We start from the raw sequence: 27623 nt of genomic DNA, 5'->3' as shown, positions 1-27623 counted from the left end.
CTGTAAATGTCTGCTGTCTTAAGTGACCTCGGGTTAAAATGAAATATCTTTTAATGTTCAGCTAGTCTGAACGTCACCTGCGTCACTTTGCAGTATTTTCTAAGAATAAAAATGTCCTCAGGAGGAATCGGGGAGGTAATATCAGAGAAAATGATCTAAAAACATGAAGTAACTGCAAATTAAAGGCCCCAAATTAGCTGCTACTACTGCAGTACTGCACAGCTCTGTGGGTGCCAAGTGTCTTGTATCAAGACAGAACAGCTGTTAGCCATAAAACAGCACCGTCTTTGTGTGGTTTCGTGGCTGACACGTTATATTTTCTGTATAAGGATGTGAATCTCTCTTTTAAATCTTCAAACTTATGTTCACTTTACACGTTCCCAGATTTTGTGTGTTTTTAGCAGTTTATCGTAGATATGCTACCATGAACCATGACAGTGAGAGGGAAACTGCTCAGTGGTTCGTAATGCTGTACACTGCTCTGTAGCATCATGGCTAATTATTGGATGACCCTGTCACTATTGCTAGAATAATGAGTGTAGCTATAGAATTACTGACTATAGCTTGTATCAAATGTGGAATGTGCTCCATCATTATAACATTTTAATAACTCTCTTTATTGTTAAAGACCATTTTTCTTTATGTCTCACTGATGTGACTTTTTTTTTGTCTCCAGCTCCTGGCCTTTCTTCAAGGCTTATTTACGTTCTATCACGAAGGATACGAACTAGCTCATGAGTTTGAACCTTACAAGCAGCAGCTGCAGTTCAACCTACAGAACGTAAGTCCCAGCACTTCTGTCCGAATGGCTGCTACTTTAGGCCACGTGATGCTATTGTACCTAAAAGAACCTTAGAGCATGGCGCTAAATCACAATTGCTTCTGTGTCCCTTCTTTCTGTCACCACGACCTCGGCGCTTACAGCCTGAAGAACCAAATTTTGTCTTTGACCTTAAATGTCAGCACCACTGCTGTGATCATTTATACTCCAACACTGACCTTGGATGCAAAGCCTCTAACAGTAGACGGTGAGGTCATCTTAGCTGCTCTTCCAGGGAAAATGAAAGTGCCTTAATTTGACCACTTTGCCTTGACAAAGAGAATTTCTTGGAACCAAAAGTCATGCTCTCTCTTATTCAGTAAAATTCACATCGATGATGTGTCTAGAAAAGGTGTGAGTAATACAGGAGAAAAGGGTTCTGGATGAGAATATTCCCTTTAACTTCCGTTGTTCAAGTCCTGTCTTGTCTTTGTAGCGACACACAGCACCCAAATGAAACGTGCGCAGGCCACTTGTTTCAGTCTTCATGTGCTGGAGGGAGGAAAAGCTTGCTTCTTTAATGCAAATCCAATCCTGCCCCGCTCTCTCTGCACAGACACGGAACAATTTCGTGAGCACTAAGCAGGAAGTGGAGAAGCTAATGAAGAGGATACGCTCTGCAGACCAGGACTATAAACCTCCAGGACAGTGGACGATGGAAGGCTTCCTTTATGTCCAAGAGAAACGTGAGTGGTTGTGGCCTGGCTCCCAGCAAGACATTTACATCACTTATGAATGCATGCTTTCTACATCTATCTCCATAAAGATGTCTCATGTTCCCCCAGAGCTCTGTGGAGAGATCCTCTCACACCGAGCTCATAATTCATGGTGTTTATCCATTCCCTTTGATGTGCTTTCAAACAGGAAGGGAGAGCCCCAAATGGTAGATTTATTATAGCGAGAATGGATACGTTTGGATACGTTCACTCTTTAATTAAGGATGTATTCCCACAATTTCAGAGGAAAAGGCTGTAGCCGTCTGCTGTTTCCTGTTTGTTTGTCAGGTCCTCTAGGGTGCACTTGGACCCGTCACTACTGCACGTATGACAAAGGCAGCAACACGTTCACCATGAGCAACACTGACACCAAGTCTGCAGCCAAACAGGTAACTCAGTTTCAGTGCCTCTTTTAGGTCGGCTGGAAGGGAAAGTGAAAGGTGTCAAGATGAGGAACTAAAAAGAACCACTGTTTGAGTGGAAAACATGGCAAACAAAGTCACGTCAAGGCGTCTAAAAATGGGTCAATTTACTGACTGACGTCTATGATGGCTTTTAATCTTAATAAACCTGTTGATTGGGTTCATGTGTGCCAACACTTGTGATCATTTCAGAATAGTGTCGTTCTCAACCAACCAGAGATGTTCAAGCTCAAGTCCTGCATTCGAAGGAAAACCGATTCCATCGACAAGCGTTTCTGCTTCGATATCGAAGTGGTGGAGAGGTCTGCATCCGTCTCTGTCTGCTTTGCATTTTCGCAGAAACTTTCTCAGAACTCATATTGACTGAAAACAGATCTATTTCACTGAGTGTTTTTGCTCTTGTTTACGATTATTATTCATTTTACATCATAAATGATGTACAAACACATATGTTGCTATCTAGTTTGTATAGATGTTATTTACTATCATTTTTTTTACATTAAATATGTCCAGATGTTAATCCATAGAATAATAGAAGCAGTCCGCATCACAAGAGCTGCTCAGACTGGATTAACCCTCGACGATCCTCTGGTCGCCAGTGTTGGATGTTTTCAGCTCTGTTTGTGTCCTGCATGTCTCTCCTGTTGTCTCCCTCCAACGATCTTGTTGTTTTGCCTTCAACAAACAGAATTGTCCTGTTTTTGAACCCATCCCATCTTTTCTCTGTGTCCATGTCGATGTAGAAATGACATCTGTCGTGGAACTCTTTTCAGGCCGCTTCGGTTTTTCTGTAAAGTCCGGTATGTGAACTGGCCAACGCTTCCTTCGCAGAACACTTGCATGTGCTGCATGTGCGCTGCTAATCAGAGCCTTCACATCGCTTCAAATTCAGTGCTGATACTGTTGCTGTCTTACTGCTTCACTAAATAATCTAGTTTGTCTGGGATATTATGGGCTAAGGACAGAAAGACTTTTATTCATACTAGCCTTTGATTCTAACAATATGTCAGTTTTTGTTATTCAGAGGTTGGCTCACAACACTTTGTTGTAATTGGGGGTTAATCATAATTTAGCTCCACAGGAAATTGCTCGAGTGATTTGAAGTAGCATGGGAGGATAGAAAGTATTGCCTTGTATGACTCTAGGTCACATGGGTCATGCTGCGATTTGCACGTTAGCAGGACCAGGTACTTTTGGTGAGTATGTCTTAAGATGGACAGTAATTCTCAGAGTTTTTATACATATCATTTTACAGCTAAAGCTGTAAATCACCCTTAAATTGTCAGGATGTTGAGCAATGCGAGGTGCTTGTGTTTTACCCAGATTTTGCTTGAAATTCTGTCTCTACTAAAGAAAAATTGAAAGAATTGTCCAATTTTAATCTCCCTGCTTAAAACATCCAAAGATTTTTTTGGGTGTATCGTGGGCTAAAAGAGGTACTTTGGAGAGAACCCAAATCTACATCATTGAACTCATCCAAGCTCATCTTTTTTTTTTAATCCATTTTCTTGAGATATTTTTTAAACCTCTACATGAAATTCTGTCTGCTTATCAAGGCAACCCAGTGGATTTAATTTGATTGTTTGGTTTCTGTAGCGTGCAACACAGATGAAACGGGTGCATGCATGTTGGGTGCAAAAATGATGACTGAAATATCAAACACAGAAATTAATCGGGAGCGGAATGTGAAGCACCGAGCCAGCCAAGGGCACAGTGTGAAGTCAAGCATTTGCACTTGAGCTATTTTAGGCACACTAGTCCTTTTATAGTGGTCTCATCCAATGTAAACATGGTCTGTCCTGGGGCCCTACGGCAATGAGATCAGACTGAGACCAGCTTCCCCCCCCCCCCCTTGAACTCATTCCAGGCATGGTGTAATGACACTGCAGGCGCTGTCAGAGTCTAATAGAAGATTGTGGCTGGAGGCCATGGATGGCAAGGAGCCGGTGAGGAATCTTACCTGGTTTATTTTGTGCTCACTGATATTTGGCAAGAATTTCAGCTTATCGTTTATTAAATTTAATTAGAATTTCTTTAAATTCTCTCTAGATTTACAACCTTCCAGCTATCTTAAGTAAAAAGGAGGAAAGTAAGTGCCGTTTTTTAAAAAAAAATATGTTCATGTACTGAAATGTACCTTCCTGAGTAAAACAGGGAATAAAATACATCACACACACGTATAAACCACACGTTCTTTTACCTACCGCCACCTCTGTTCATTAACACAATTACTTGACATACACCCACAGCTGACATCGGCAGCCTTCCAGCACAATTGATGTATCTTATTAGAGTGAGCAGAAACATAGGGGAGAGCTTATTATCCCTGCATGGTTAAGCAATGGTAATTCACGTGTCAGCCGTGTTCTCATCTTGTATTACCAGCATTTCTCAATGAGGCCGGCTTTAACTTTGTGAGGAGATGCATCAACCTAGTGGAAGTGAGAGGTGAGGCATCATCTTACGCATTGTCACTTTCTTCTGACTTCTTTTAGAAGGAAAGAAGCATTAAGGTCAAGTACATGTGTAATGCTTTTTATTAATACTTATCATTACCTTTTAATGGCTACAAAGGGATAAATACAATGGGGCTCTACAGAATTGGAGGGGTCAACTCTAAAGTACAGAAGCTGATGACCACGGTGTTTTGTAAGTATGTTTTGTGTCAGTAGTCAGGCACTATCTTAGTCTTACGTTATCCTTTGTAATGTTTTTTTGTATTTGTTTTTAATATACAGTATATTTAATTTCACTTCTATAAACCTTTTTAGCAGGCAATAGATATGGACTTTCAAAATGCATAAATGCCCTTTTTTGTTGTTAAATGCCCTTTTCTGATTACTGTCTAAGATAATTTTAATCAAATAAATATGCCTCTGTATCTTAAGGTCAGAGGTCCCCCTGGTGGTGAGTCAGCGTAGGAGCATTTTTAACAAAATTACCTACTGGTATTCATAAACTAAAATATCTGCATCATCTATTGAAATCATCCATACATATTTTATTCCAATGTCTTCTTCTACAAGACCTAAAATCAGGCAAACTCTCAAAATGTAGTGCTTTGTGTTTCATTGGTTTGTTTTTCTACCTGGACACATCGTTTGTATTTAGTAAAATGCATTTTCAATAGCTTCCAAGGCTCCCGTGGATATGGACCTGAACGCAGAGATGTGGGACAACAAAACCATTACCAGTGGTCTGAAAAACTACTTCAGGTCAGCTCACCTTACCAGTTATATGTCTTCTCTGAAAGCAATAATGTCCATGATGCTTGAGACACATCGAGTCCACAGTAGATAAGCCTCAGGCCCTGGTGTTAAAACTAGATACAGTGTTGTCAATGACTTTCTTTTTTTATCAGATGTCTATCTGAGCCTCTAATGACTTTCAAGCTCCACAAAGATTTTATCATGGCTGTCAGTAAGTTGATCTCATCTTTATCAAAGAGATATTTTGCCAAAAGATTTCTAAAGACTCATGTTCAAGTACATTAGTAATGAGTGATGGAGGAAAAATCAATAGTGAAGTGCGCACATTGTAGTTTATTGTGATAATTATAATTGATTAAATCTAGCAACTATTTGTCTCTACATCATGTCTAAATTTGTCTCCTTAACTTTAAAATATCTTACATAAGACTCTGTATTGTTGTAGATTGACAATAATTGGCTTATTTCTATTAGTCTTGATGCAATAAAATAATAACCAGCTGATTCACAATAGTATGAGCTTTTTTGTCATATTTACATCATTGTTTCTTTAGAATCAGATGACCAGAATTACAGGGTTTGTGCTGTCCATGCTTTGGTTCACAAGCTGCCTGAAAGGAATAAGGAGATGCTGGAACTCCTAATACAACACCTTGTTACGTATGTGTCCCTTTAATGATTCGGTAATGCGTCGGCTCCTATCCTTCAGTCAGAAACACTGATTGCAGTAATGTCTTATGTTCACCCCCCCCTCCCACACACACACACACAGGGTTTCCACACAAAGCCAGCTCAACCTGATGACCGTGTCCAACCTGGGTGTCATCTTCGGGCCCACGCTGATGCGCTCACAGGAAGAAACTGTGGCAGCCATGATGAACATCAAATTCCAGAACATCGTGGTTGAAATACTCATCGAGAACTTTAACAAGGTTGCTCGTTTTTTTGTGTTTCTGAAAGTGTTCTTTTTCTTTATACAGCGACTTTTTTTATATATAAGAAGTTTGTTTTGCCAGTGAGTAACCAAGCTGCGGAGTATTTTGTTTTGTGGCGTTAACTTGTGCTCTTTCTGAACTCTAGATATTTCACCAGCCTCCAGATGCAAATGTTCCTCTTCCACAGCCTCAGAGCCGACCAGACTCTCGCAGGAACCGGGCCATCTGTCTGTCCACAGGGCCCAGGAAACCGCGCAGCCTCTACACCCCAACTCTGTGCCTTGCAGATGCAGAAAGTAAGTACCAAAGCGATGTTTATCACCACATGTCATTGTACCATAATTTCCCTGAATCTGTTGGTAAGTATTGGCCATCTGCACACGTCTTGATACATTTCATCCGCATTTTTTTTCTTTCCTGTAGCTGATAAAAAGATTGGGTTTAATGAAGGCCTTGCTTATGTGTATTCTGGCCCCTGTATAGGTGACACTTTAAGCAGCAGTCCGTGCAGCACTCCCATGGGCAGCCTTGAGTCTTTGTCCTCCCATTCCTCTGAGCAGAATAACTCATCCAAAATGGCTCCCTCGGCTCAGGTCATGAACAAGTCTCTCTTCCACCAAACACCATCAAAGCTTTCCAATGGTTACAGAAGTGCTACAGGTATGAGCACCCTGGAGTCCAGTTCCAGGGAGGAAGCAGAGCGCACAGATGTGGAGTTAGAGGACAATTGCAGCCTGTCCTCCTTTAGTGCCACGCCCAGACTCTCTTCTGCTCCCAAGAAAGCCCCCCACTGCCGCAGTGACCTCAGTCTTGCCCTGATGCACCACCCAGATCCTCCCTCCATGAAATCACTGTATTTATCTGAAGGTGAAGAAGTATTGCCTATTTAGACTTTGTCATGTAATCATTTAAATTGAATTATGTTACAACATTTACAAAAGTGATGTTATTATAATTAAACAGATTCTCTGTTGATCTCCTTCAGGGCCGATGAAATCTTCTGGCTCTGTCCACAGTCTGTCAGCACTGGAGCCCAAAGTCGATTTAAAGCCAGAGCAGCCAGACCACCCAGCAAAGCAGCCGGTCCCTCATAGGTTGGAAACGTCATTTTACAATGGATACCAAAGACCTGGCTCAGTGTAAAGATTTTTAAAAAACAATTTCTTTTAACTCCATTTCAAAGCAACCCTGTTGTCCCATAATTTATGCTGATTTATATTTATTTCAGTCAGTCACCTCACCTCTTATTAGACCTCTTGCTTCTGTAAATAGTGTATTTTAGCACAGAGTTCTTGGTAAATGCAAAGAACTGAAAATAAAACCATAAAACGGCAGCTCTGGAGGGCCTACAAGTGGCCGATTTACACAGCAATTGACAGCAAAAGCGAATAATAGTTCCCAGAGGAAATAGACTGCCATATTCTGGACGTGTAAATGCTTTTGTAGTTGCGTAACTTCCATCTGCACATCAGTTGGAGTTTGGATTTACAGCTTTGATATTAATTCCTAGTAAAACGCTTCTCGTAGCTGATTGACAATTGGCATTTAGAATGCCAAAAAACAAATCTTTACTTAACTTTAGGCAAATGCATTAATGTTTACAGACCAATTGAAACAAGCCCCCTGAGTGAACCCTTCTCTCTCCGTGCTCTCTAACATCCGTATGTGTTGGGAGATTTATGTCTTTTCCGCTCTTGCTGGAGAGCTGGCTCTAATTACATTCTGCCTGCTCTGAGGTTGATGTGACCCAGCAACGGTTTTTCTCTCTGGAAAAATGACTTGTTTGACTTGTCATGTCTTAGAAGCCAGTCACCACGTCTCTCATTTAGTTCCTTTGTACAATACCCTCCCAGCTTGCCTCAGGCCCTGTAGTCTTTTGTAGTTTTACAGGGTCAAGTGCTGGATTATTTATTTTAATTTACTTTCCAACTGTGCCAAACCTTAATTGGCCTCAGGAAAAAGAGACCTGTATTTGGCTGGAAAAGGAAAGCGGAAAAGGGAAATATTTGATGTAGTATTTTTCGTGTTTATTTTCTGAAGAACCAACAAAATACGCCAATGATTTTACCTTGATCATTGGTTTGGAAAAGTTCTACAAAAATAGAGTTTTGCTGCTATATATTTTTGTATGTCCTAGGGTTGCTGCCAGAGCCCACCGGTTTGAAAATGCCTCTACTGGTCAGTCCGCTGCACTCAAAAGGTGCCCAAAAACACAACAGCCTCCGTGACCATTCCACCCAGTTAATTCCATCCTCATCTTCTGAAACTGCCCATGCCTTTGTTGACTTTTATTGTCTGTACAGAGATGCCAAGGCCATGTATTCCTGTGAGGCAGAGCACAGCCATGAGCTGAGCTTCCCCCAGGGGGCGCACTTTACAAATGGTAAGCAGAGAAAGTTTAAAGTAACCGTTGAATAAGTACTATACGCACCAACTGAAAGGTGCAGAGATGCCTGAAAAGTCACGCATGCCTGTGCACAGAGTACAAACAGTAATAACCTGATGATATGCAAGGTTATGAACTACTTTTTGCATTCAGCGTAACTCCATTATTGCGTCGCTAAAATCCACACAGCCCTCGCAATAGTTTAGTGCCTCTTGCCTTTTCCATTAAGTGAATTGGCCCACGACCAGTACAGACAGGTCACTGTAACCTAGTGATGGAAGACACCCGTGCCTGTTCCTGTTAACGCAGCCAGCAGAGCCAGCAGCCAAATCCGGAAACATCAACAAGCTCCCTGCAGTACCAGCACACAGTTTATTATTGCTCTCTACAGTACTGCATTCTTTGACAGCTGTAGTCACCATATTTCTGCTCAGTTGATGCTGCTGATCATCTAAAACCAGTAGTTTTTGCTAAGCTCCTCAGCTAAAACCACCATGTTTATATTGTTCCTGGGTATACTGTATGTGTCATAAGGTTGATCTTTGTCTTACTGTCTTTTCTCCTGCAGTCTACGCTTCTGTTGAACCAGGCTGGCTCCAAGCAACATATGAGGGGAGAACAGGGTTAATCCCTGAGAATTATGTTGTCTTCCTCTAACTGCCCCATGGTATCCATGGAGATATACATCACCAGATATATATTAGTGGAGATGGTTTTAGTTATGCTGTGATCACACGTTATTTTATGCATTCTTGGTAAATATGATCTTTAACCGTGCAGCTAAGAGTAAAAATCCAATGGATACATTTATTTTTTTTTGGAAACCAACAGAAACTTGTTCACACGTTTATGCTTTAAATTTGTAGACGTGTTGCCTCTAGACTGCACCCAGTTTAAACCCATACAGACAATCATTGCAACACCAGAAATCAGGATTCCACCTTCGACTTTAAGAATTCTGAGCAGCAACATTTAATTAAAATAACAGGGGAAAAAACAAAGTGCGATATTTCAAGTCGACTGAAACCAAGCAAACATGTGGAATCAAAACACCTACCTCTCAAATGAAAGGTGATAAATAGTGATTATTCTTTGGAGCTTCTTGGAGTAACACCTCTTTTCTCATTCCAATTATATTAGTAGTTGTCAAAAAGAGTTTCAAAATCTAATCTAACGAGCACGATGTGTTTGTGCACATTATCTTGCATGTTTCTGTCCTTTGATTACTCGTCACCGACTGAACCGCGTCACTGCTGCACTTTGTGGTCAGCTACTGTATCGAGCATTTTGTGAAGTTGTTGATGAAAATCATAATTCTTTCTGTTAATTACTTTAAATAATGTTATTATACATATGATTCATGTAAAGGTCTGTTTTTTTTAAAATGTTTTTTAATGTCCTTCAGCTTTAGGACACGTAAGTGTCGTCACTGGTGTACTTTTGATATCTATGCCTTTACACGCAGATTGTGTTATGACATCAATGGCTTTTATGTACAATTATGAAAGTGTCTTAACAGTTTAACCCCCACACACACACACACACACACACACACACCATTATAGTCCAGTGGCATTTCTGAGAAAGGAAATCTAATCACCGTTCAGTTATTACAAACTGAAACAAAAAAAAAACTTTCTTCAGTGGTTCAAAGTTTGTGTGCTGGGAGGGTTCTGGGATCTTTACCAGTTCAGGCTGTTCCCGGCTATGTTCAGCTCTAAGAATGCAAGGTGACCTTGTTCAGGGAATAATCCTCCCCTACAGTCTATATTTGTAGGAGTAATCATACACACAGTCTGAAAATGGAACATTTTGCATTTATTTTTATACGGAAGGCTTGTTTGGTTGCAGTTACATGTCAAGCCTAAAGTCATGTCAATGCAATTTATTAGAAATAATGAATACAAAATTGTGAAGTCAATATCGGAAGTTGCAGTCAATCCACCATTGCTTGGTGAAGTACATTGTTTCTCGTTGTTACTGTGCCCTCACTTTTAGACTTTGGTTTATTTTTGTCTAAAAGCAAACCCTGGATTTAAACCAAAAACAAGGTTTACTCCTCTGATACAAAGTCTTTCCTATAGCTACATGAGAATTGAATTATATTGCACTTTATACTTCTACCAAGAAAGGGTTTTTGGCATTTTTCTTCACTTCTTTCCATTGAAGACACAATATATAAGATACAAAATAACATTTCCTTATTGGAATTATATGAATGTTTTTTATACTTAAATATTTACTTTACTTTAATCTAGTCACCAACATCCATACCCAGTTTATAGGGCTGTCATTTCTTTGACAGTGGTGTATTTTTTTTCTATATGTTGACATTTAAAGCGAACAGTTTCTTTATGTGCTTATGTATTTAATTAAGACACAACCAACCAATCCTGCACATGTGGCTGTACACCTGAAATGAGTTTGATTAAATTAATTTCTCTTTACTGTGTACATAGAAAACAAACTCTTTTTTTTTTACATTAATATATGCTGATTGAAAAATTGCAAAAGAACCTTCATCAGAAAATATTTTGATGATTTGCTGTACTCACTTTATTCCATAAAGCTACTTAACCCATCTTCGTGTATAGATTTCCTCTTTTTCACTTGTGAAAAATAGAATATTTATCAAAATATGAGGTGTCATTTGAGAATTTTCTGACAGTTATTAATGGTCTACCACATCCACTCCATGCACGAAATGATGCTGATTGAGTTGTCCTTAAACGCTTTTGTCAGGTAATTGGCAGGTTTCTTTATAGCTACTTTACTCTAATATAAGAAATACAAGAATCAAGATAAAAAGCATGAATACAACTGAGACGCTATGTTAAACATTTTAAAGAGCACACTTGTTCTCTTCCACCTCAGGAGTTTATAGAGTAACTAAACCCCAAAAACACCTTTTTTCTGCTCAAAACTTGTATGTAGTGTTGGCTGAGTCTGGTCCGACTTGACATTTTAGTCAAACTTTTTCAATTTGCCTTATTTTGTTGTCAAAATCAAAGTGTAATTGACTTCTGTGGGTTGAAACTCAGCGAGTACATCACAAATCGCCGCTCCCATAGAAACTAGCACATGTCTGAGAGCAGAAGTATCAGTGTGTGTTTGTGATTTCTTTTTTTTTCCTTTTTTGTGTGTGTTCATGTGTGGTAGGTTGGGGCTGGAGAGTTTCTGGGTGCGTCACAAGACAATCAGGACATTCATTTCCAACCTAAATGCACATCAGCCAAAACCAAGGGGTGTAGTTACACTTTAAAGATTATTCCATACAGTTTGGTGACACAAGCAAGTACGATGAAGCATCCAGTAAATGAAGGCTCAATGATCCAGTCAGTCTTGACACAAATGTGATGTTTGTGCTGTTATTGTCACTTGTTGTGGAACAAGAGGGGTCTCACCATGCCTGCCAGGACCTTGGGAAGCTGGGAGGCAATGACCTCTGTCATCATCTCTGGAAACTCCACTTTCATAGAATCGGCTTGGATGAAGGTGCTCAGACAGAACAGATTGATCTTCTTCACTATCTGTCACACAAGAGACATTTCACATTGGGTTTGTATCCAGTACACCAGCAGTCAGGTTAAAGCATGATTCAAGTATGTGAAGTTTCCTACATCATGCATGGCGTCCATCAACTTTGTGAGGTGGTAGAATCGCTGTGAGCTAGCCACGAAGCCTTTCTCTTTCATGTGGATGGCTTTGGTCAGCTCCCGGATGTAATTTTGTCTCATTTCCTCAAATGCTGCCTGACTTTTGAGTCCCTCAAGAGGTACTGAGAACACAGGATACTTTTAAAAGGACACTTTCCTACATTTGATTGTAAATGGGAAAATATTTTTCTGTTTCTAAATAAATATCATTGCTAGAAGCACTTATGCAAGTACAGCTAAGCAACTCCGTGTTTTGCAGTTAAATTATAAAGCGAGGCTTTTATAGCCGCTGATGGGCAAATCTCGCCGAGATTGAGTCACCCCTTTTAAAATTGCCCTTTATTAGGCAGCCAAACAGCAGATAGTCATCAGTGCTTCACGTGCCTGCAAGACTGTAAAGTGTCTTGTTCTTTTACCAGTATTAAGCAGTAGTATGGCTTTCATGCAGAGAAACTCCTCACGGGAAACCTGAAGATTTGCAAACTCCTGAGGGACAAACTGTATAGACAAGCACAGGTCCGAAATGGGAGATCTTCTCATTTCTTCCCTAGAAAACAACAAAAAATATCATTCTATAACACAAAATGGAATTAATTGTGCATTCTGCAAAAGTAAATTAAGCTAGTCAACCACATCTGATTAAAATGAATGTCTGTGTGACACCTACTGACTGAGGACCAGGTCGGGTGCGAAGTATAGAAATTCACTGGTGACATTCTGGAAGGACCGCCAGCCCAGGGAGAATATCATCAAGTTCATCCATGAGTACTGGATGAGGGTCATCTGATCGGAGATGTGAAGATTGCGAAACCCTTAGAAAAGTAAGTGAAACAAGATGAGAGACGATTGAAGCGAAGAATTCCCGCTCCTTTGTTATATTGTCATAAAGTGAGTTTTTTTTCTCCCCAATTTTCCATCATATTCGGCACTTTGAAAGTATGTTGTACTATTTATCACGATTATACAGCCCCAGGGACCCTGTGCAAAGCTTGCCTTTGGATCCCTGTGCTGAGGTTCTGTTACCTGGAAGGGATTTGGACCACTTGACAATCCACAACAGCTGTTTTTCACACAGCCTGTTGAGACTGTTGAGGAGGTGGGGAGCATCCGGCTGTGTGTTATCATGACCTGCGCATACAACCTCTGGCTCAATGTTTTCCAAGATGCTCATGATCTGCTGGGAGAACTGAACCTCGCGGATGCTCGGGATGCAAGTCATGGCAGTCAAGGCTTGGTTGTCATTGGACACGGCCACGTGGGACTGAAACATCAGGGACGGCGCAAAGCCCAAGGTTTTCATGCTGCCGAAACGCTTTAGTTTCCTTCCTGGGAAATGAATAAAAAAGTATTGGTCTGTTGATGGCAAAACAGATTTAATATTATTGATATCATTAATGACTGATGGTTAATTATTGCTAATAGTAGCAGTAACACAATAGTTAACTGTTGCATACTACTGATGAGGAAAAACCCCATTTTCTGCCCCACTCACAGCTTCGGGCAATTAAGAATGGTCAGTCAGAATTCCCAAGTGCACGTTTTAAAATACTTAGATTTAGATATACGTTGGCGCCCAACAACAAGATATCCAATCAACAAGCACCTCCGAGCATCATTCCTGCTTGATAGCACTTTCTGAGGCGACACGCAGGGCAATTTTTCCTCCGAATTTTGTCCACGATGCAATCATTTCTTCCAGCGCAGAGATAGCTGTGATGGCCTGTTGAGAAAAAGCAAACAGACATTGCACGCAGTTGTGTTTGATTTTCAAATATGCAGGAAGGAGGAGAGGCTCATAATAAGGAGAGGAGGTGTTGAAGGGCTCTTGGCCATTAGCTTCGCTACACCTTGCGCACAGCGGTGGCACACTGAGGAGAAATCTTTGATAAAATTACATGGAAGCAAGGCTGTGAGGACAGAGTGACATGGCCACGGCGAGACATAGTGGCTCTTACATATCTCACAATACAAGATAACAAGAAAAACAAGTTCAAGATGAAGAACACCGTGAACACTGGTCAATGTGATACTGTTGCTAATGACCTTTAACAGCACGCACAGAAGGTCAGCTAAATTAGTTCAGTGTGCCAGAGTTAGCAATAGCTGCTTTTAAAAGACAACTCGGTTCTTGTAATTATTGTTAAACACTTTGCTTCGATTTCCAACAGTCTCGGCTGACAAACGTAAAAGGTTTTGGTGGAGCTGGGAAATCATTTGATGTTTTTTAAGTGCCTTATAGGTAAACTAATCCAGTTACTAACCTTCAACTGCTCTTTTAAAAAAGACTTTACAGCTCCCACAGGTTAAAACTCCGTAGTGGCAACCGGATGCCTCATCGCTACAGATCACGCAGAGTCTCTGAGGGGGCATACTGGAAAAGACAGAAAAATAATGACAAACAAGTCATATTTATCTTTCATTGCAAACGGATTTTTAGAACTAAATCATCACAGTTAATCTTCTGAAAGTCATCTGGAAAAAAAACATATAGCAGACAGATAACAGACATAACAAAAATAGAATGTTTTTCATATTAAGGTGCCTTTATATGTTTAATGTTTAATATAAATGTGAACAACCTTCTAAAACTCTATTACTTGGACTCTAATTGATTGTCTTTAAGATATATTCCTACGTCCAAAAGTAATCCTAGATAATCCTAGGAAAATTAAATGTATTGGTGCAATTATTTGGACATCATGAGATCCTTGTGACAGATCTGACTTTATATAGTGAAAAAACAGAATATAATATATTCAGTACCCGGGGAACGCAGATAAAGATGATAAATTCCTCTGAGCTGCTGTCTGGTTCTGGATCCCATCATAGGCATTATGAAGAAATGCGTCTTCGGTCAGTCCTGCGGGCTGGCACCAATACTGGGGCTCAGCCAGAGATGTTTGGTTGGTCCAGCGCGTAACATCACCATTATACATGGATAGATGCGCAACGGAGGGTCTGTTGGTATCGAAGCTGGCCGCAGCTTTCCCTGGATAATCACACCTGGACTCAGCCTTCTTCTGGCCCCCCGCTCTCAGCTGCTCTGGTTGGTTCAAATCGACCAGAAAGTTTGGAAGTCCGTCCAATCCCGGACGCGGAGGCGCCAGTGAGACGGCGGGGAAGCTCGTCGACTCTGCGCCAGAAAGTCCGAGTTGCTGCTTCTTGTCGGTGTCACAGCAGGTGTCAAGAGCTGGGATGTCCGGAGATGGCTCAAAATTAGGACAGGCGCTGTCCATTAACACGGACGCGTCCCGTTCATCTTTGATGAACTTACATGCTCCTGTTTTCGAAGGCATCCTCAAACTGGTGCCAGGTAAAGTTTCTGATGATGATCCGTTCGTCTCCTGGATGTTTATGAGATCTTCCCACGCCACGTTGTCGCACTTGAGAAACTCGCTGTTGCGGTCATAAAAATGTTTCCCAACGAGAGAATCGTCCAGAATATTACAGTCTCTGAAAGCTCCGCGGTCGTCGTGGATCGGCGCGCTGCCCTCTCCAAAATTACGCACGGAAGAAGACATACAAGCTACAGACTGGGGCTCCATGGAGGTTTTATTATGATGTCCCGCTAAGTCACTCATTCTCGTGTCGGTGGAATCGGCCGCTGATGTGATAAAACCACTCATTCTGCTCTTTGTGTCGAGTAGAACAGACGCGCACGACGGAGGCTGGAGTGCGTCGTGCAGCTGGGCGGTGTGTGTGTGTGTGTCTGTGTGTGTGTGTGTGTGCGTGTGCGAGAGAATGAGAGAGAGAGAGGCTTTCCTGTAATCCTCCTTCTTGTCCAGGAAGGTTGGGACTTGGTTTTCTATCATTTAATAATCACGATTTACTCGACTAAACCGTGATTTCATGTGACTGAGCGGAAAATGACTTTTAGGACGGCGCCTATGCTCTTTTTAATCACTACATCTGAATTTATGCCGTGTGGCGACTGAATAACTAAAGTTCAGCTGTTTGACGCAGTCAGGTTGACATTTATGTGGAGCTACAGAAAATGCTGAATTCGGTTTTTAGGGTCTACAACTGCGATGGATTCACAGAGTGATGGATGGCTACATTACCACTTAAAAGAGAATATTTTCTCCTTCTTGAGCATAAATGGAGCAGCTGTGAGGCACCGACAGACCTTGGCCTCCTCTCCTGCGTCATCTCTTATCAGATGGGATTTTCTTGATGTGGCCTACATAGTTCTTCAATAACAGTTTCACATTTATGGGAACGTCCCCAAATATCATAGTGCTCTAGATTTCTGAAAGGGTTTCTCTCACCTTGCTTTAAGTTTACTCATAAAAGGTTAAGGCAAATTACCGGGGCGATTGCTCTAAAACAATGTATTGGATATTTTTTGGCACTGTGCACTGACCTTCCTCACTGTCAAATTTTTATAGTGCTCTGTGCTGAGTACACATCTGAAACCTAAACCCTTGTTCTCATTTTTTCCTCATTTCCTGTCTCTAGATGGGTGAGCACTTTATTCGACAGGTCAGACTGTTCTCAGACTTTTGTCTTGTTTTACAGCTTAGGCAATAACATCTTGTGCTTCGCAATTTTCACAAACTCGTAAAATCCACGAGGTGAAGACACTCCTGCAATAATGTTCCTTCAGCAATAATAACAACAACACTGTGATTTCAAAAGTAAAATGTCCTTTTTAATATGCATTATAATATGCATTTAATAAGCATTTTTCAGGTTTGAGAAGAGCATCTGCTGTACATTTCTATGGGTCATTACACCCTCACCCAATACCTCAGTAGTAACAGCAGTGTCGTCCAGTAAATTTACAATTTACTCAAACTCTTTTCTGTGGTCCTTGTGCCCCTTTTTTCTGCATGACTTGATCCAGGTGCCTGATGAGGTTTGCCAGTTTCTCCGCGTCGCTGCTGCCTCTTTCTGCCAGCTCATAGTGAAGACTAGAGATGTCCTGTTTGATCTCCTTCAGCTCACCTGGGCAACAACATGAAATCAGTCAAAGGGGTCCAATTTACCAAATCTTCATAACGAGCTATAACTTTCCAGAGAATCTGTTGGACACACCCTCGTTAACTTGGCTGTTTTCCTTATCACTCTGTGCTTTTAGGATGTATCTTTTGACGAGACGATTCATTATCTTCTGTCATATTGATTGAAAAAATATACATGAATGAGATGAGCAGCTCCTTTTTTTTCATCTAAAGAAAGGCAAAAAGCTTTACTTGGTAATGTGTTGGACCCAGTGTTGCTTCCGTTCTTTGATCCTCTTTGTGATTCAGCTGCAATGCGAATCAAAGACACACATGCACACATGGTATTGTATTATTACAGTCATTATTATGAATTACAAAAATCTGTTTACTTGAAATACACTTTACCACTGTTAATGTCTTACTTTGTTAAGCTCTAACACATCATTTGAACTGTGTTGGCTGTTGCTCTGAGGTCTATTCCAGAGAGAGTCCCTTATCCCCAGCCAAAGGGAGAGAACTGAGTTGGGCGTTGGTATGAGGTTGAAGGGTACAGGCAGTGTGCTGCAGTGCTCAAAGTATGCGAACCAAAGCTTAGCTCTCGCAAACTTCCACTCAACATCTGCATCACCCTGCATCAATACAGGAGTCAGGGAAGAACATTGAGGTTATTATAGGCTACAGATCAACCTTCATTTTTACATAATTGTCTCATTATTTTTGATCATTCTGTAGAAGATATACCTCAATTTCTCGGAAGGAGCTATTAAACATGGCGATGAGCATATTCAGCAACACAATCACCATGATGATGTTGTAGACTCCATAGAGAACATAGCCGATATTCTCAATGAACTTGTGGTCAATATTAATGACAACCGATTTTACTTCTGACAAGCCAAAAATCGCCCAAAATAATGTTTTAAAACTCTCTTCAATCCTAGAAAAATTGAGAAATCGGAACGAATCAGAATGTGAAAACACTGCACTAAGACCCAGTGCAGTTCATTAAAAGGACATATTGTGAAATTTTACATTTTAAATTTCAACAACCTTATAACAAGACACTTCAGGGATACTCACGTTGTAAATGCATTGTTGTATTTGACTCCCAGGTAGTATGAGTACAAGCTGAACATTCCCACCATGAAGGCCACAAAAACAGTTGTGAATATCACCATGAACTTAAAAATATCTTTTACGGTTCTTCCCAGTGAGATCTGCAGTGGTCCAAAGCTCTCATTGGCTGGTAGAATGTATGCAATACGGGAAAAACTCAGCACCACTGCAACGGCATAGAGGCCTTCAGAAATGAGCTGTGGGTCTGAGGGCAACCAGTCGATGCGAGCTGTAATCAAGCAAAGGCAACGGGCTTGTAATTCCCCAACACGCTTGGTGCGTACAGCTCAGCCTTCAATAGTGTGATTATTTGGAGTGGAGTAATGCACTTATGCATATTTATATGATGCCATCTTACCAAGCTGGAAATACTGGATCTCGAATGGCAGGTTCATGTTGGCCAAGTCTGAATAATGCTTATCAATGTAACACTGTGCAGAATATGCGTGCCAGAATGCCATTAATCTGGCAATAAAAGAGGCCATGAAAGTAGCCAAAATACTAAAGTCAAGAAGGTTCCATGGTTCCGACATATATTCTCCAATGTCCTGCACCCAAATTTCTTTACATCCCTTCCAAATATTTCCTGTGGGAAAAGAGACCACAATTTTAGATGAATTAATAGAGTAATAATGCCAATTCCCCGTGTAAACATTTGTTGGTGATGCACAACAGATAATGTCGTAAAATAAATTAAAAAAACAATATGTTTGTGAATATACATTTATACTTAGTTAAAGTTAAGACCTGTGACCCATGATATAATGAGTATCTCCATCCAGTTGAAAGGTGTGGTCTTCATACGAAACAGCTGTAAAGGGTGATCGCGGGTGGTCATGTTGGGTAACAGTGATGTTCCTCCAAAGCGGTCTATTCCATTGAGGACCAACAAACAAAGAAATATGATAAAGGAAGCTGCATGGGCCACAAACTTCAGGAAGGGTCCATGCATCAGTTTCCCCAGCTGATACAGTTAGGGAAAAGAAAACACAAGAGATATACTTTAAGATGATAAATTCAAAATTGGGGATAAAAATCAGTTATTAAAACAATTTCTGAAAGGCCCGAGCTGTTAATAACGTTTATTCCAAGTCGTATTATTCTTTGTATGGTCACAACGCTACATTAACTCCATTTGTTCACTAGGGGGCAGAAGACCTCCACAAATACCTGACAAGCTAGTGAGACATAGGCCTGAGGTCTTTCTAGGCCTATATAAATATATACTAACCTTACTGGACGGTGCAAGCCAGTAAATAAAGGCCAGCACAGGTAACCCAGCAGCTACTCCGAGCACAAGAAGGATTTTAACTGCTGTGTTCTGCTGACGCACTCCAGACAAGTCTTCATACCAGATGGAAAGGAGCTGTTGTTGGCAGTTCGGATGTGCTACAAACTGTATCATAGGATGTGTGTGTGTGTGTGTGTGTGTGTGTGTGTGTGTGTGAGGGGAGAAGTGTGAAGTTTGAATACAAAACTGATTTTTAATAAAAGAGAGAAAGAACACTAATCATTCCAACACTCACCTTTTTAACTTCATATCTTATTGCGAGTTTCAACCTGTAAAGGTTTTGTCTGCAGGAGGTGTCAGCGTTCTGACACGACTCAGCGTCCCCATTCAATATGGCCTTGACTTCCTCCGTGTTTCGACACAAGTCCAGAAGGCCCACCACAAAGTCTTTACACTGCGTGGAGAGATTCGTGTAATCATTCTGCAACACACATTAGAAAACACCTTCATGTGAGCACTGATGGACGCTCAGGCTCTAAACCTGCCATAGCCATGTCTTGCAGCCGTTTGCAGGATATAACAATTTATTGCCATCAACGTGTGGCTACACATTGTATTTTTCTATGGTTCGGAACACAGTCATACTATACCTTGAACTCCTTCTCGGTATTTGCCAAAACGGAAAGCTCATTTCCCAGCTTCAGTGCCTCCATCACAGGGTCTTCACTGGAGAGACACAGATATGCTGGACTGGCGAGACCTTTATATGCATTAATGCGGGACTGTGAGTGGCTAAAAGAGTCTCGACTCTGCTCATCACTGCAGGCCCTGCACTGACAGAAGTAGTCGTGGGGCCTTTCTATACGAGCCCCCTTCATAAGAAGTATATGCACCATTTCATATTGGTGGCACTGAGAAGCAAGAATGATGGGGGTAATGTCACGAGAGAAACGCGTGCCGTCCTCATCAAAAGTAAAGAAGTCATCATCTGACTGGCTGGGACAGTCTGAGAGCCTCTGACCATCTAAGAAGGCCTGGTGGCTTAGAAGGGCTTCCACTATACGGACGTAGCCTTTACTTATGGCTAACAGTAAAGCATCTCCTATTCTGGTGAGGTCTTTCTTCTTAAGTAGGCGCTTGGTTACCTCCAAACGCTCGTTAGCAACAGCCAGCTGCAATGCATTCTGGCCTTTGCAGTTCACATAATTGACATTGAGGTCTGGAAGCTCTGCTAGCATCTGTACAACTTTTGGAACGTTGCCATTTTCTGCAGCATCTAGAAAGTGATCTTCTGTCTTCAAAAGGTAGCGGGCGGACTGAGTCCTGGACAGGTAACCAGCTCCTCTGAAGGCTTGGATGTGGCACTTGGCTGCCATCACAGTCTTACCTACAAAAAGGTAACAATTAAAAAATAAAATAAATAAAACATAACCATTAAACATCATAAACTGCATTAAAATGATTTGAATAAACATTGATTCTCTATGTTTATTCAATATCATCTTTAAATGTAGCAGTCCAGAAAATTTGCTTGGTATAATTAAGTTTTCCATCTCCTGTTGTTATATCCAGTTTGTGTTTTATTGTTATTATGTTTTATTTTCCAGAGAGGTTGCTTCCTGTATGCCGGCGCTTCCTGTCCTGCACATCTGTCTCTTATTTAATTAAATGTATTTCAATCATGCTCTGCTTACCAGTTATTACCAGGTTATTGTTTAACCCATCACTTGGAAACAGTTGACTCTACTGTTTATGTGTTACAGTGTCACACCTGTGCCCATAAAAGCTCCTCAAGGTGTATATTTAGTCTGGTTCACTATTTAAATGTAGTGAAATTCTTTTACAACTATATTCCACCACATTTTCTCATTTTAATATTGTTTATCTCTGTATATATTTTGTAGATTCTTGTTTAAGAATGTCCTTCTACATTATTGATTAGAATATGTTACCAACAAGGTGAGAAGTCCTGTCCTATGAAGGCAGTCATAATAAGAGACATAATGAGACAGCTGGTCTTGGATAAATGAGAACTCTCTATGACACCACCCACAGTCTCATCATCTGTTCCTCTTCTATCATAACCTGGCTTCCACTCCTCCTTTCTCTGGTAGCTCAAGTGATTTATTTAATCAAATTCTAAAGTTGAGATCAAGTATTATTCTATTTAACAATATTAACCATATGATAATGACATCTTTTCATTCTAATTTTATTTTTTGCTATTGTAAAATGAGCAGTCACATTTATAATATTGTGGATATTTTAGTCACTAATTGTTCTGCACAATTATAGATGTTATTTTTTATTCTAAAAGATAACAAAATCAAGTTATATTTAATGTCTGATAATGAAATTATGGGAAATCAAAAAAGGATAGAAGAGGACAAGGAACATGATGAAGGTGAGCCACTGTATTACACTGCTATTTTATTTTTTGTGTTGTTCTGTGGCACAAACACAAAGACATTAATGTCATTATTCAGGAAAATACAGGACCCTATTTCTGATGATGGCAGCGTTGAAAAAAGCTGGAAGACAGACAGTCCACCTACCTCTGATGGAGTTGGTCTCCTCTTCTCTGTCAGCAGCCGCTGGCCATGTTCATCTTCCACCTTTGGTCTTGCTGATCATACTGTGCCACCACACCCAGTGGGAGGCTTTTCTGTCCGCCCTCAAGGTGTGGTTTAGCTCATCACCATTGGTTTCATCACTGCATTGAAATCATTGTTTTGAACACCAGATTCTGTCATTTTATTGCTAATTTTAAACCTAATTTCTCTCATTTTAATAACCACGGAAGGAAAACTGGAAGTTCCTTTACAGCTACAGTATCTTAGGGATAACTTTGGCACTGTTTTATGAAGCATAATGCCTAATCGTAAGTTTATGTAGCGTGTTGATAAGCACCTCTCTGGACAGTCTAAATTACAGCATAAATAATGCTCATAAATAAAAATGGATTTTCATAATCCTCTTAGGAGAGATGGCACTCTGAGGCACAGACTACCAGCGTTATTATGCCAAAGGACAGTGAAACGTCACCCAAAACCAGCGTCTGTCTGTGCGCACGTTTTCAGTGGTTACGCGAGCGCGGTTTTGTTGTAGGTGTCTCCATGGTAACCGTTACCCGGTTTCCAGGTTTGGTTTGGCTGACTCCAGTTGGCCGATGTTACCTGTGTTTACTACCAGAAACTGAATGATGAGGATTTTTTAAAATAATAAATTAAAAATCCCACGTAGGAAAGCAACGAGGAAACAGACGAAAAGACTTCCGGTGCTCTAAAATGGAAGTTGAAGGAAACCTCCAAGAAGAAAAACGGCGCATCTTTGAGCAGTTTCAGTTGAGCTCAGCCCGATCCCGCAAGTTCGCCCTGGAAAACAACCGACGGAGGAAGTTAGTCAGTCTATCTATCTATCTATCTATCTATCTATCTATCTATCTATCTATCTATCTATCTATCTATCTATCTATCTATCTATCTATCTATCTATCTATCTATCTATCTATCTATCTATCCATCCATCCATCCATCCATCCATCCATCCATCCATCCATCCATCCATCCATCCATTGTACCCCATAGGGCTCTGGAAGAGAGGCAGAGGCTGTGGGACTTAAGGGAAGAGCAGACGAGGCGAAACATCATAGAGCAACGCAAACAACGGATAAATAATGCAACTCAGCGTTTCCAAAGAGTTCACCTGCCTGTTCCTCCTCCTCTTCCTCCTCCTCGGAGATACAAGCAATGTGAGCAACATAAATGCAGGTGTCGCCGTTTGATGCTGAGGAAATCATTGTTTAATCCTGTTTATCAAATGGGATTTTTCTGGCGTTTTAGTTCCGAGGATCAGCGTTCCCACTGTTGAGGAAGCGCTCATTGAAATTCAAAGCAAGGTGGATTCCTGCAACTTTCAATCTTCCAACTGCAGACAGAGCAAGTAAGAATCAAATAAATTATTGCTGTCAGTCCTACAAGCTAAAATGATCATTTCCACTACAACCAACCACCAGATCAGTCAGGTCCTGGAATTGAGTATGAATTTATGATTAAATTGTAATTTAAATTTGAATTGCGGGTCTTCTCTAGAGAATCTCTAGAGATTCTGGTTATATTGTGTCTACACAAACATACGCATGAGGTTGACTGGACGCTCTAAATTGCCACTGGGTGTGTGTGTGTGATTGGATGGTGTGTGTTCTGTAATGGACTGTCTGCAGGGATGGACTTAAGCACCTTAGGTGAAGCAAATTAGAAATACAGGGTGGTATTTTACAGTATTTTGCTCACTGTCTTTTATTTTGGCTGGAATATTCCTTTTTCCTTTGAGGAGCCACACTTCCTCTCCCAACCCGATCCAGCCTTCTCAACCCTCCCCTCATGAAGCACTTACTGCTGTGGAAACCATTTCTCAGCTGCTCCCTGTGAGGAGGAAAACTGGCATCATCAGTTACCAAGAAACTGAGCACCAGCTGCGTAAGCAGCAGAACTATAGCCCACAGGTATATGGAATCACACAAAGCAGGTGTATTTTATATTTTGAGACCTTTAAATATGGGATTTAGTCACCTAAATGAGTGAGTACTTTGTGTTCCATATTTTAGGACAGCCACTCCTCTGATAATTGTGATTCTGAAAGCCTTTCAAGTAAGGACAGTTTGGAAAGTCCTAAGTACAGCGCAGAAAATTCCCTTAGAGATTTGCATTTCTCTCCTCCATTTGACTCACAGAAGAAGCGAGGTGATCCAATGTCTTTCACTGAAATTATTGTCCTTGGTGATAACTTATCCACTTCAAAAACACAGTACAGCTGTCAGCAGAAAAAGCAAGGGGCCTTGGAGGAGCTTAACATAAAGAAGACACACGCTGCTAACAACAATGTCTTTCATGAGGAAGGTCTACAGCACCATCAGAAGCCCCCTTTGGAACCAAGCGTGACATTTAACAACTTCAGGAAGATTTTGAACTCAAAGTGCAAAACTGAGAAGGTAAATATGACCTCATCAGTAAAACACAAAATCTTGAACATCAGCGAGTCGGACGCTCCTAAATATCCTCAGCAGCCAGAGGAGGATAAAAAGCTGCCTGTTTCAGCTGCTATTGCTCATCCCGGAAAAAAAGTCCAATTCATTAAAGGAGTCCTCAATAACCAGTCTGAAGGTGGATCATTTGACTCTCCCTGTGAAAACAATTTTACTTTTGCTAAAAATTTAGCATCAATGATCAGGGACAGTATTGAGTTGACCAAGGTCAAAAATAAGGAATTGTGGGGAACCAATCAAGTCAAACTGAAGGGGCGTTGGTGTGATGAGGAACCAATGAAGGGAAACAACAGTTCTAACCACACAGAGGATCGGCGATTACATCACAACAGAGCGTTGGAGCTTTCTAGGCCAGATCCCAACCTGACCCCTCCAGCCACCACTGGACACCACTTTGCAAAGCAGGCTTGGGCAGATGTTGGGGAACAAGTCGGATTACAAGAAGAAAGGACACAAAAGGTCAGCGGGTCCCTGAACAGCCTTAGTGGTGCTTCCAAGACCCCTGGAAGAAAAGGCACCATATACGTGCACCTTCAGCCTGCCACTGAGGTGAATCTGATTGCTGGATCCAAAGGAAAGAATCTAATATCTCAGCCAGCCAGAAGAAGGATGACATCTGAAGAAAAGGGCATGGATCTAGAATGCACTCCCACTGACGAGCAAATCTCTCAGATCTGGCACAGCGTCCGCAGTGCTCTGACCACCCAGCACGGTAAGATTTTGTCTGAGTGCTTCCTCATATTTGGTTGTGCATTTCTTAGTAATTCAGATTTTTTAACACATATTAGAAGTATTAGAACTTCTTATCCTTCTTCTGAATGTACAGTTCTGCTCCTTTGAAGTTTTAAACAAGTTCTCGTGAACTGCATTGCATCAACTGATTTTTTCTCTCTCGATAAACTCATTTCCTTTCAGAAAAAACTAGGATTAGAACAAATGCCTTTGGTAGTGAGCAAGTTATGAGGAAACCTCACCTGGAGCACAACAGATTGCCTCCTGATTCAGGGAATAGATGGTTGCAAAGGCCTCTTCAGGTACTGTATACCAGGCTGTGCTGAGCAACAGGTCCAGTCAGCACTAAAAAAGAGTAAATTGTATTTGAAAAGATGCAATCGGGTCAGCTCTCCCTCTCCTTCCATTTTTCATTCTGTAAGAAACCTGGAGCTACAGCCATCAAGATGAGACTTTCAAGATAAATGTCATAAATGTAACTCCATATACCAAACCTTTACCAGATTTAACATTTATTTGTTTTGCTGTCTCACATAACAGACCACAGAGCCAGTCAGACTGCTGCCCAGTACTTGTAATGGGATCTTTCCCCTTAAAGGTATCATGTTCACCCTGTTGCTGTCTGAAATTGTTCAAATCAAGATTTGGAATCAGTGCAAATTTTACCAGACCACTTGTGAAATGTACTGATTACTGAATATTGACTTGATAAAAGAACATATTAAAGTTCACACTGTGGACATTCATTATCCAGTGTAATTTATAACAAATAAGATATGTAGAAGATTCATTTGAAATACGTAATTACATTAAAGAGGTGCATAAAAGGAAGCGGAAACATATGTGGTTGTGTTTATGTCTGTGCCCTCAGGACTGAGAGTGCCGGAGGTACACAAGTCAAAGTTATATGCTGACAGACTGGAGGACAGGCCTGGAATGGTGCAGAAGCCCCTTGACCTGCTGCACGGGCTCAGCGCCATTTCCATGGAAGAGCGCAACATTCTCTTGTCTCTGGAAAGGCTGGACCAGCTTCTGCAGTGTGAGCACCTCCATTATGCTGATGGTTGTAGTGAAAATAGTCACCTTTGGGCAGAACTAGCTGACTAGGTTGTGATCTTCTGCATAGATATTTACGTGATTTTAATGACTAATAAAGACTCTCTTACTGTTTTAGGTGTCAGGACACAAACTGGAGGGCATGTACAAATCAGCAGTCCATTGGTAAATATATTAATATTTAATTATTGCGAATACATTTGTCATATTGTGAAGAATTATGCCATTAACAATGTTTGTCTCTTTTTTTCACCGATTTTAGGCACAGGACATAAAATCCACAAAGCATTATGGGCAACATATGTCTTAATATGGATACAAGAAGACAGATGGATTTTCATTTCAAATTTTATCAAGCAAACACTGAGAGCTGGTCTTCACAGGGTCAAAGGTCTGAGAGTTTAAGACTTAGTTTTAAAGTTAGAATTGGGTTTAGGTTTAGGTTAGAGTTGTGATAGTTGGTTGCTGAGGAATGTAATATATCTATGAAAGTCCTCGCGATGTTCAAAGCACAAACTTGTGTCTGGATACAAAAGTGTTTGCTTGAGGGCTTCCAGGGTTCTCTGTAAGTACATCAATATCTGAGCTTTGCTGCTAACTTTGATCCCATTTAATATTTCCTAAATAATGACGTTGTTGTCCTCTAAGCTGTAAATCAAATGTTATTAACCTTGTTTATGCTCATCAAGATAAAGAGGACACATTGATGTGATAGTTGATGTGACTTCAGTTCCCCTCCTACAGCAGCATGTCTGGGTTTGCCCAGCAATCTTCCTGTTAGGACTTGTTTCAAGAGGTTCCTCTACCTTTGCTCATTCTTTTCATCCTTTATAGAACATTGCTTTTTTTAAATATAGGTTTGTGTTGTTGTGTAGTTCTTAAGAAAAGTGTGGCGTTACTACATGGTTACAATCTAAAATTAGCTCTATTTTGGGTTTGTAGATTTTAAAAAAACACATTTTTCCATATTTAATCTTGTTCCTCTGTGTAAATCCGCATGCTTAAAAATGTTAACTGTAAATCTAAAATGTACTGGTTGTATTTATATCAATCTTATTATTAAAGCTAATTAAAAATGGGAGATCCTGTGACTGAGCAAGTTGTTGTTAATTATTACCTAGGTGCATATAAATCTAGCGCCTCAGGGTGGCGCACAAGCTCCCACTATACTACAATTTTCCTGTTATTACTGTGTCATTACAGCAGACAATTACGCACGACCAGAGTTGTAAATGTCGAACACTGACATGGCCGTTCATCCTAGTGTAAGTGAGCTTATGTATGATGGGTTCAGACCTGGTCTCCACTGGTTCTGAACCCGTTTTTTACTTTCCTCAACACCCATTGAGAGCGG

At 40.7% G+C, this 27623-nt stretch overlaps 4 protein-coding genes across 7 annotated transcripts in view; 2 read left to right on the top strand and 2 right to left on the bottom strand.

Moving 5' to 3' along the window:
- The window catches only part of LOC130535088 (rho GTPase-activating protein 42), a 40836-nt gene extending 29767 nt beyond the window's left edge, over positions 1-11069 (top strand). Inside the window, exons 7-25 of one of the 2 annotated variants that reach the window (XM_057049926.1) lie at positions 677-781; positions 1377-1506; positions 1825-1925; positions 2151-2260; positions 2702-2758; positions 3826-3904; positions 4008-4047; positions 4344-4406; positions 4533-4607; positions 5089-5173; positions 5320-5378; positions 5722-5827; positions 5940-6099; positions 6248-6398; positions 6586-6969; positions 7088-7241; positions 8240-8302; positions 8406-8485; positions 9057-11069. In XM_057049926.1, coding sequence (XP_056905906.1) covers positions 677-781; positions 1377-1506; positions 1825-1925; positions 2151-2260; positions 2702-2758; positions 3826-3904; positions 4008-4047; positions 4344-4406; positions 4533-4607; positions 5089-5173; positions 5320-5378; positions 5722-5827; positions 5940-6099; positions 6248-6398; positions 6586-6969; positions 7088-7241; positions 8240-8302; positions 8406-8485; positions 9057-9145 — 2091 coding nt within the window. In that variant the 3' untranslated portion in view covers positions 9146-11069. The remainder of the gene's footprint in view (positions 1-676; positions 782-1376; positions 1507-1824; positions 1926-2150; positions 2261-2701; positions 2759-3825; positions 3905-4007; positions 4048-4343; positions 4407-4532; positions 4608-5088; positions 5174-5319; positions 5379-5721; positions 5828-5939; positions 6100-6247; positions 6399-6585; positions 6970-7087; positions 7242-8239; positions 8303-8405; positions 8486-9056) is intronic. The other variant, XM_057049927.1, reaches the window with a different exon arrangement.
- On the bottom strand, positions 10286-16155 carry pgr (progesterone receptor). Of its 2 annotated transcripts, none has more exons than XM_057049932.1 (8): positions 14908-16153; positions 14406-14515; positions 13748-13864; positions 13168-13470; positions 12812-12956; positions 12561-12691; positions 12109-12266; positions 10286-12018 (listed from the first exon to the last, which is right to left on the bottom strand). In XM_057049932.1, exons 1-8 carry the CDS (start codon positions 15954-15956, stop codon positions 11863-11865), a joined length of 2169 nt encoding a protein of 722 aa, XP_056905912.1. In that variant the 5' UTR covers positions 15957-16153; the 3' UTR covers positions 10286-11862. The 2 variants fall into 2 exon arrangements, with proteins under 2 accessions (XP_056905912.1, XP_056905913.1); XM_057049933.1 differs by having other exon boundaries at positions 11880-12014; positions 14908-16155.
- A 615-nt stretch (positions 16156-16770) lies between these two features.
- Positions 16771-22134, bottom strand: trpc6b (transient receptor potential cation channel, subfamily C, member 6b). Of its 2 annotated transcripts, none has more exons than XM_057049930.1 (12): positions 21993-22134; positions 20088-20824; positions 19733-19918; positions 19438-19602; positions 18954-19170; positions 18565-18792; positions 18171-18435; positions 17832-18027; positions 17513-17719; positions 17340-17396; positions 17182-17257; positions 16771-17091 (listed from the first exon to the last, which is right to left on the bottom strand). In XM_057049930.1, exons 2-12 carry the CDS (start codon positions 20811-20813, stop codon positions 16937-16939), a joined length of 2478 nt encoding a protein of 825 aa, XP_056905910.1. In that variant the 5' UTR covers positions 20814-20824; positions 21993-22134; the 3' UTR covers positions 16771-16936. The 2 variants fall into 2 exon arrangements, with proteins under 2 accessions (XP_056905910.1, XP_056905911.1); XM_057049931.1 differs by having other exon boundaries at positions 19733-19891.
- Positions 22135-22267: 133 nt separating this feature from the next.
- On the top strand, positions 22268-27364 carry cep126 (centrosomal protein 126). Its single transcript, XM_057049934.1, has 10 exons — positions 22268-22834; positions 23025-23188; positions 23280-23379; positions 23770-23941; positions 24044-25193; positions 25397-25515; positions 25754-25811; positions 26085-26252; positions 26388-26434; positions 26532-27364. Exons 1-10 carry the CDS (start codon positions 22725-22727, stop codon positions 26577-26579), a joined length of 2136 nt encoding a protein of 711 aa, XP_056905914.1. The 5' UTR covers positions 22268-22724; the 3' UTR covers positions 26580-27364.
- Positions 27365-27623: the final 259 nt, after the last annotated feature.

This window comes from Takifugu flavidus, chromosome 12 (assembly GCF_003711565.1).
Source record: "Takifugu flavidus isolate HTHZ2018 chromosome 12, ASM371156v2, whole genome shotgun sequence".
Taxonomy (NCBI): domain Eukaryota; kingdom Metazoa; phylum Chordata; class Actinopteri; order Tetraodontiformes; family Tetraodontidae; genus Takifugu; species Takifugu flavidus.
Note: the sequence above shows the minus strand (reverse complement) of the source record. Positions and strands in the feature narration are given on the sequence as shown.

What these genes read in the sequence shown, in the direction of transcription:
- pgr (XM_057049932.1), bottom strand. Translation starts at nt 15,956, where the DNA reads ATGATAGAAAACCAAGTCCCAACCTTCCTGGACAAGAAGGAGGATTAC. An exon ending in AGCAGGAATGATGCTCGGAG is followed by an intron (nt 13,471 to 13,747) that starts GTGCTTGTTGAT and finishes TTCATTTCCCAG; the next exon opens with GAAGGAAACTAAAGCGTTTC. An exon ending in CCCGACCTGGTCCTCAGTCA is followed by an intron (nt 12,692 to 12,811) that starts GTAGGTGTCACA and finishes GTTGTTTTCTAG; the next exon opens with GGAAGAAATGAGAAGATCTC.
- cep126 (XM_057049934.1), top strand. Translation starts at nt 22,725, where the DNA reads ATGGAAGTTGAAGGAAACCTCCAAGAAGAAAAACGGCGCATCTTTGAG. An exon ending in TCCAACTGCAGACAGAGCAA is followed by an intron (nt 23,380 to 23,769) that starts GTAAGAATCAAA and finishes TTTTCCTTTGAG; the next exon opens with GAGCCACACTTCCTCTCCCA. An exon ending in TACAAATCAGCAGTCCATTG is followed by an intron (nt 26,435 to 26,531) that starts GTAAATATATTA and finishes CACCGATTTTAG; the next exon opens with GCACAGGACATAAAATCCAC.
- trpc6b (XM_057049930.1), bottom strand. Translation starts at nt 20,813, where the DNA reads ATGGCAGCCAAGTGCCACATCCAAGCCTTCAGAGGAGCTGGTTACCTG. An exon ending in CATTATATCATGGGTCACAG is followed by an intron (nt 18,793 to 18,953) that starts GTCTTAACTTTA and finishes CTTTTCCCACAG; the next exon opens with GAAATATTTGGAAGGGATGT. An exon ending in GATCCAGTATTTCCAGCTTG is followed by an intron (nt 18,436 to 18,564) that starts GTAAGATGGCAT and finishes GCTTGATTACAG; the next exon opens with CTCGCATCGACTGGTTGCCC.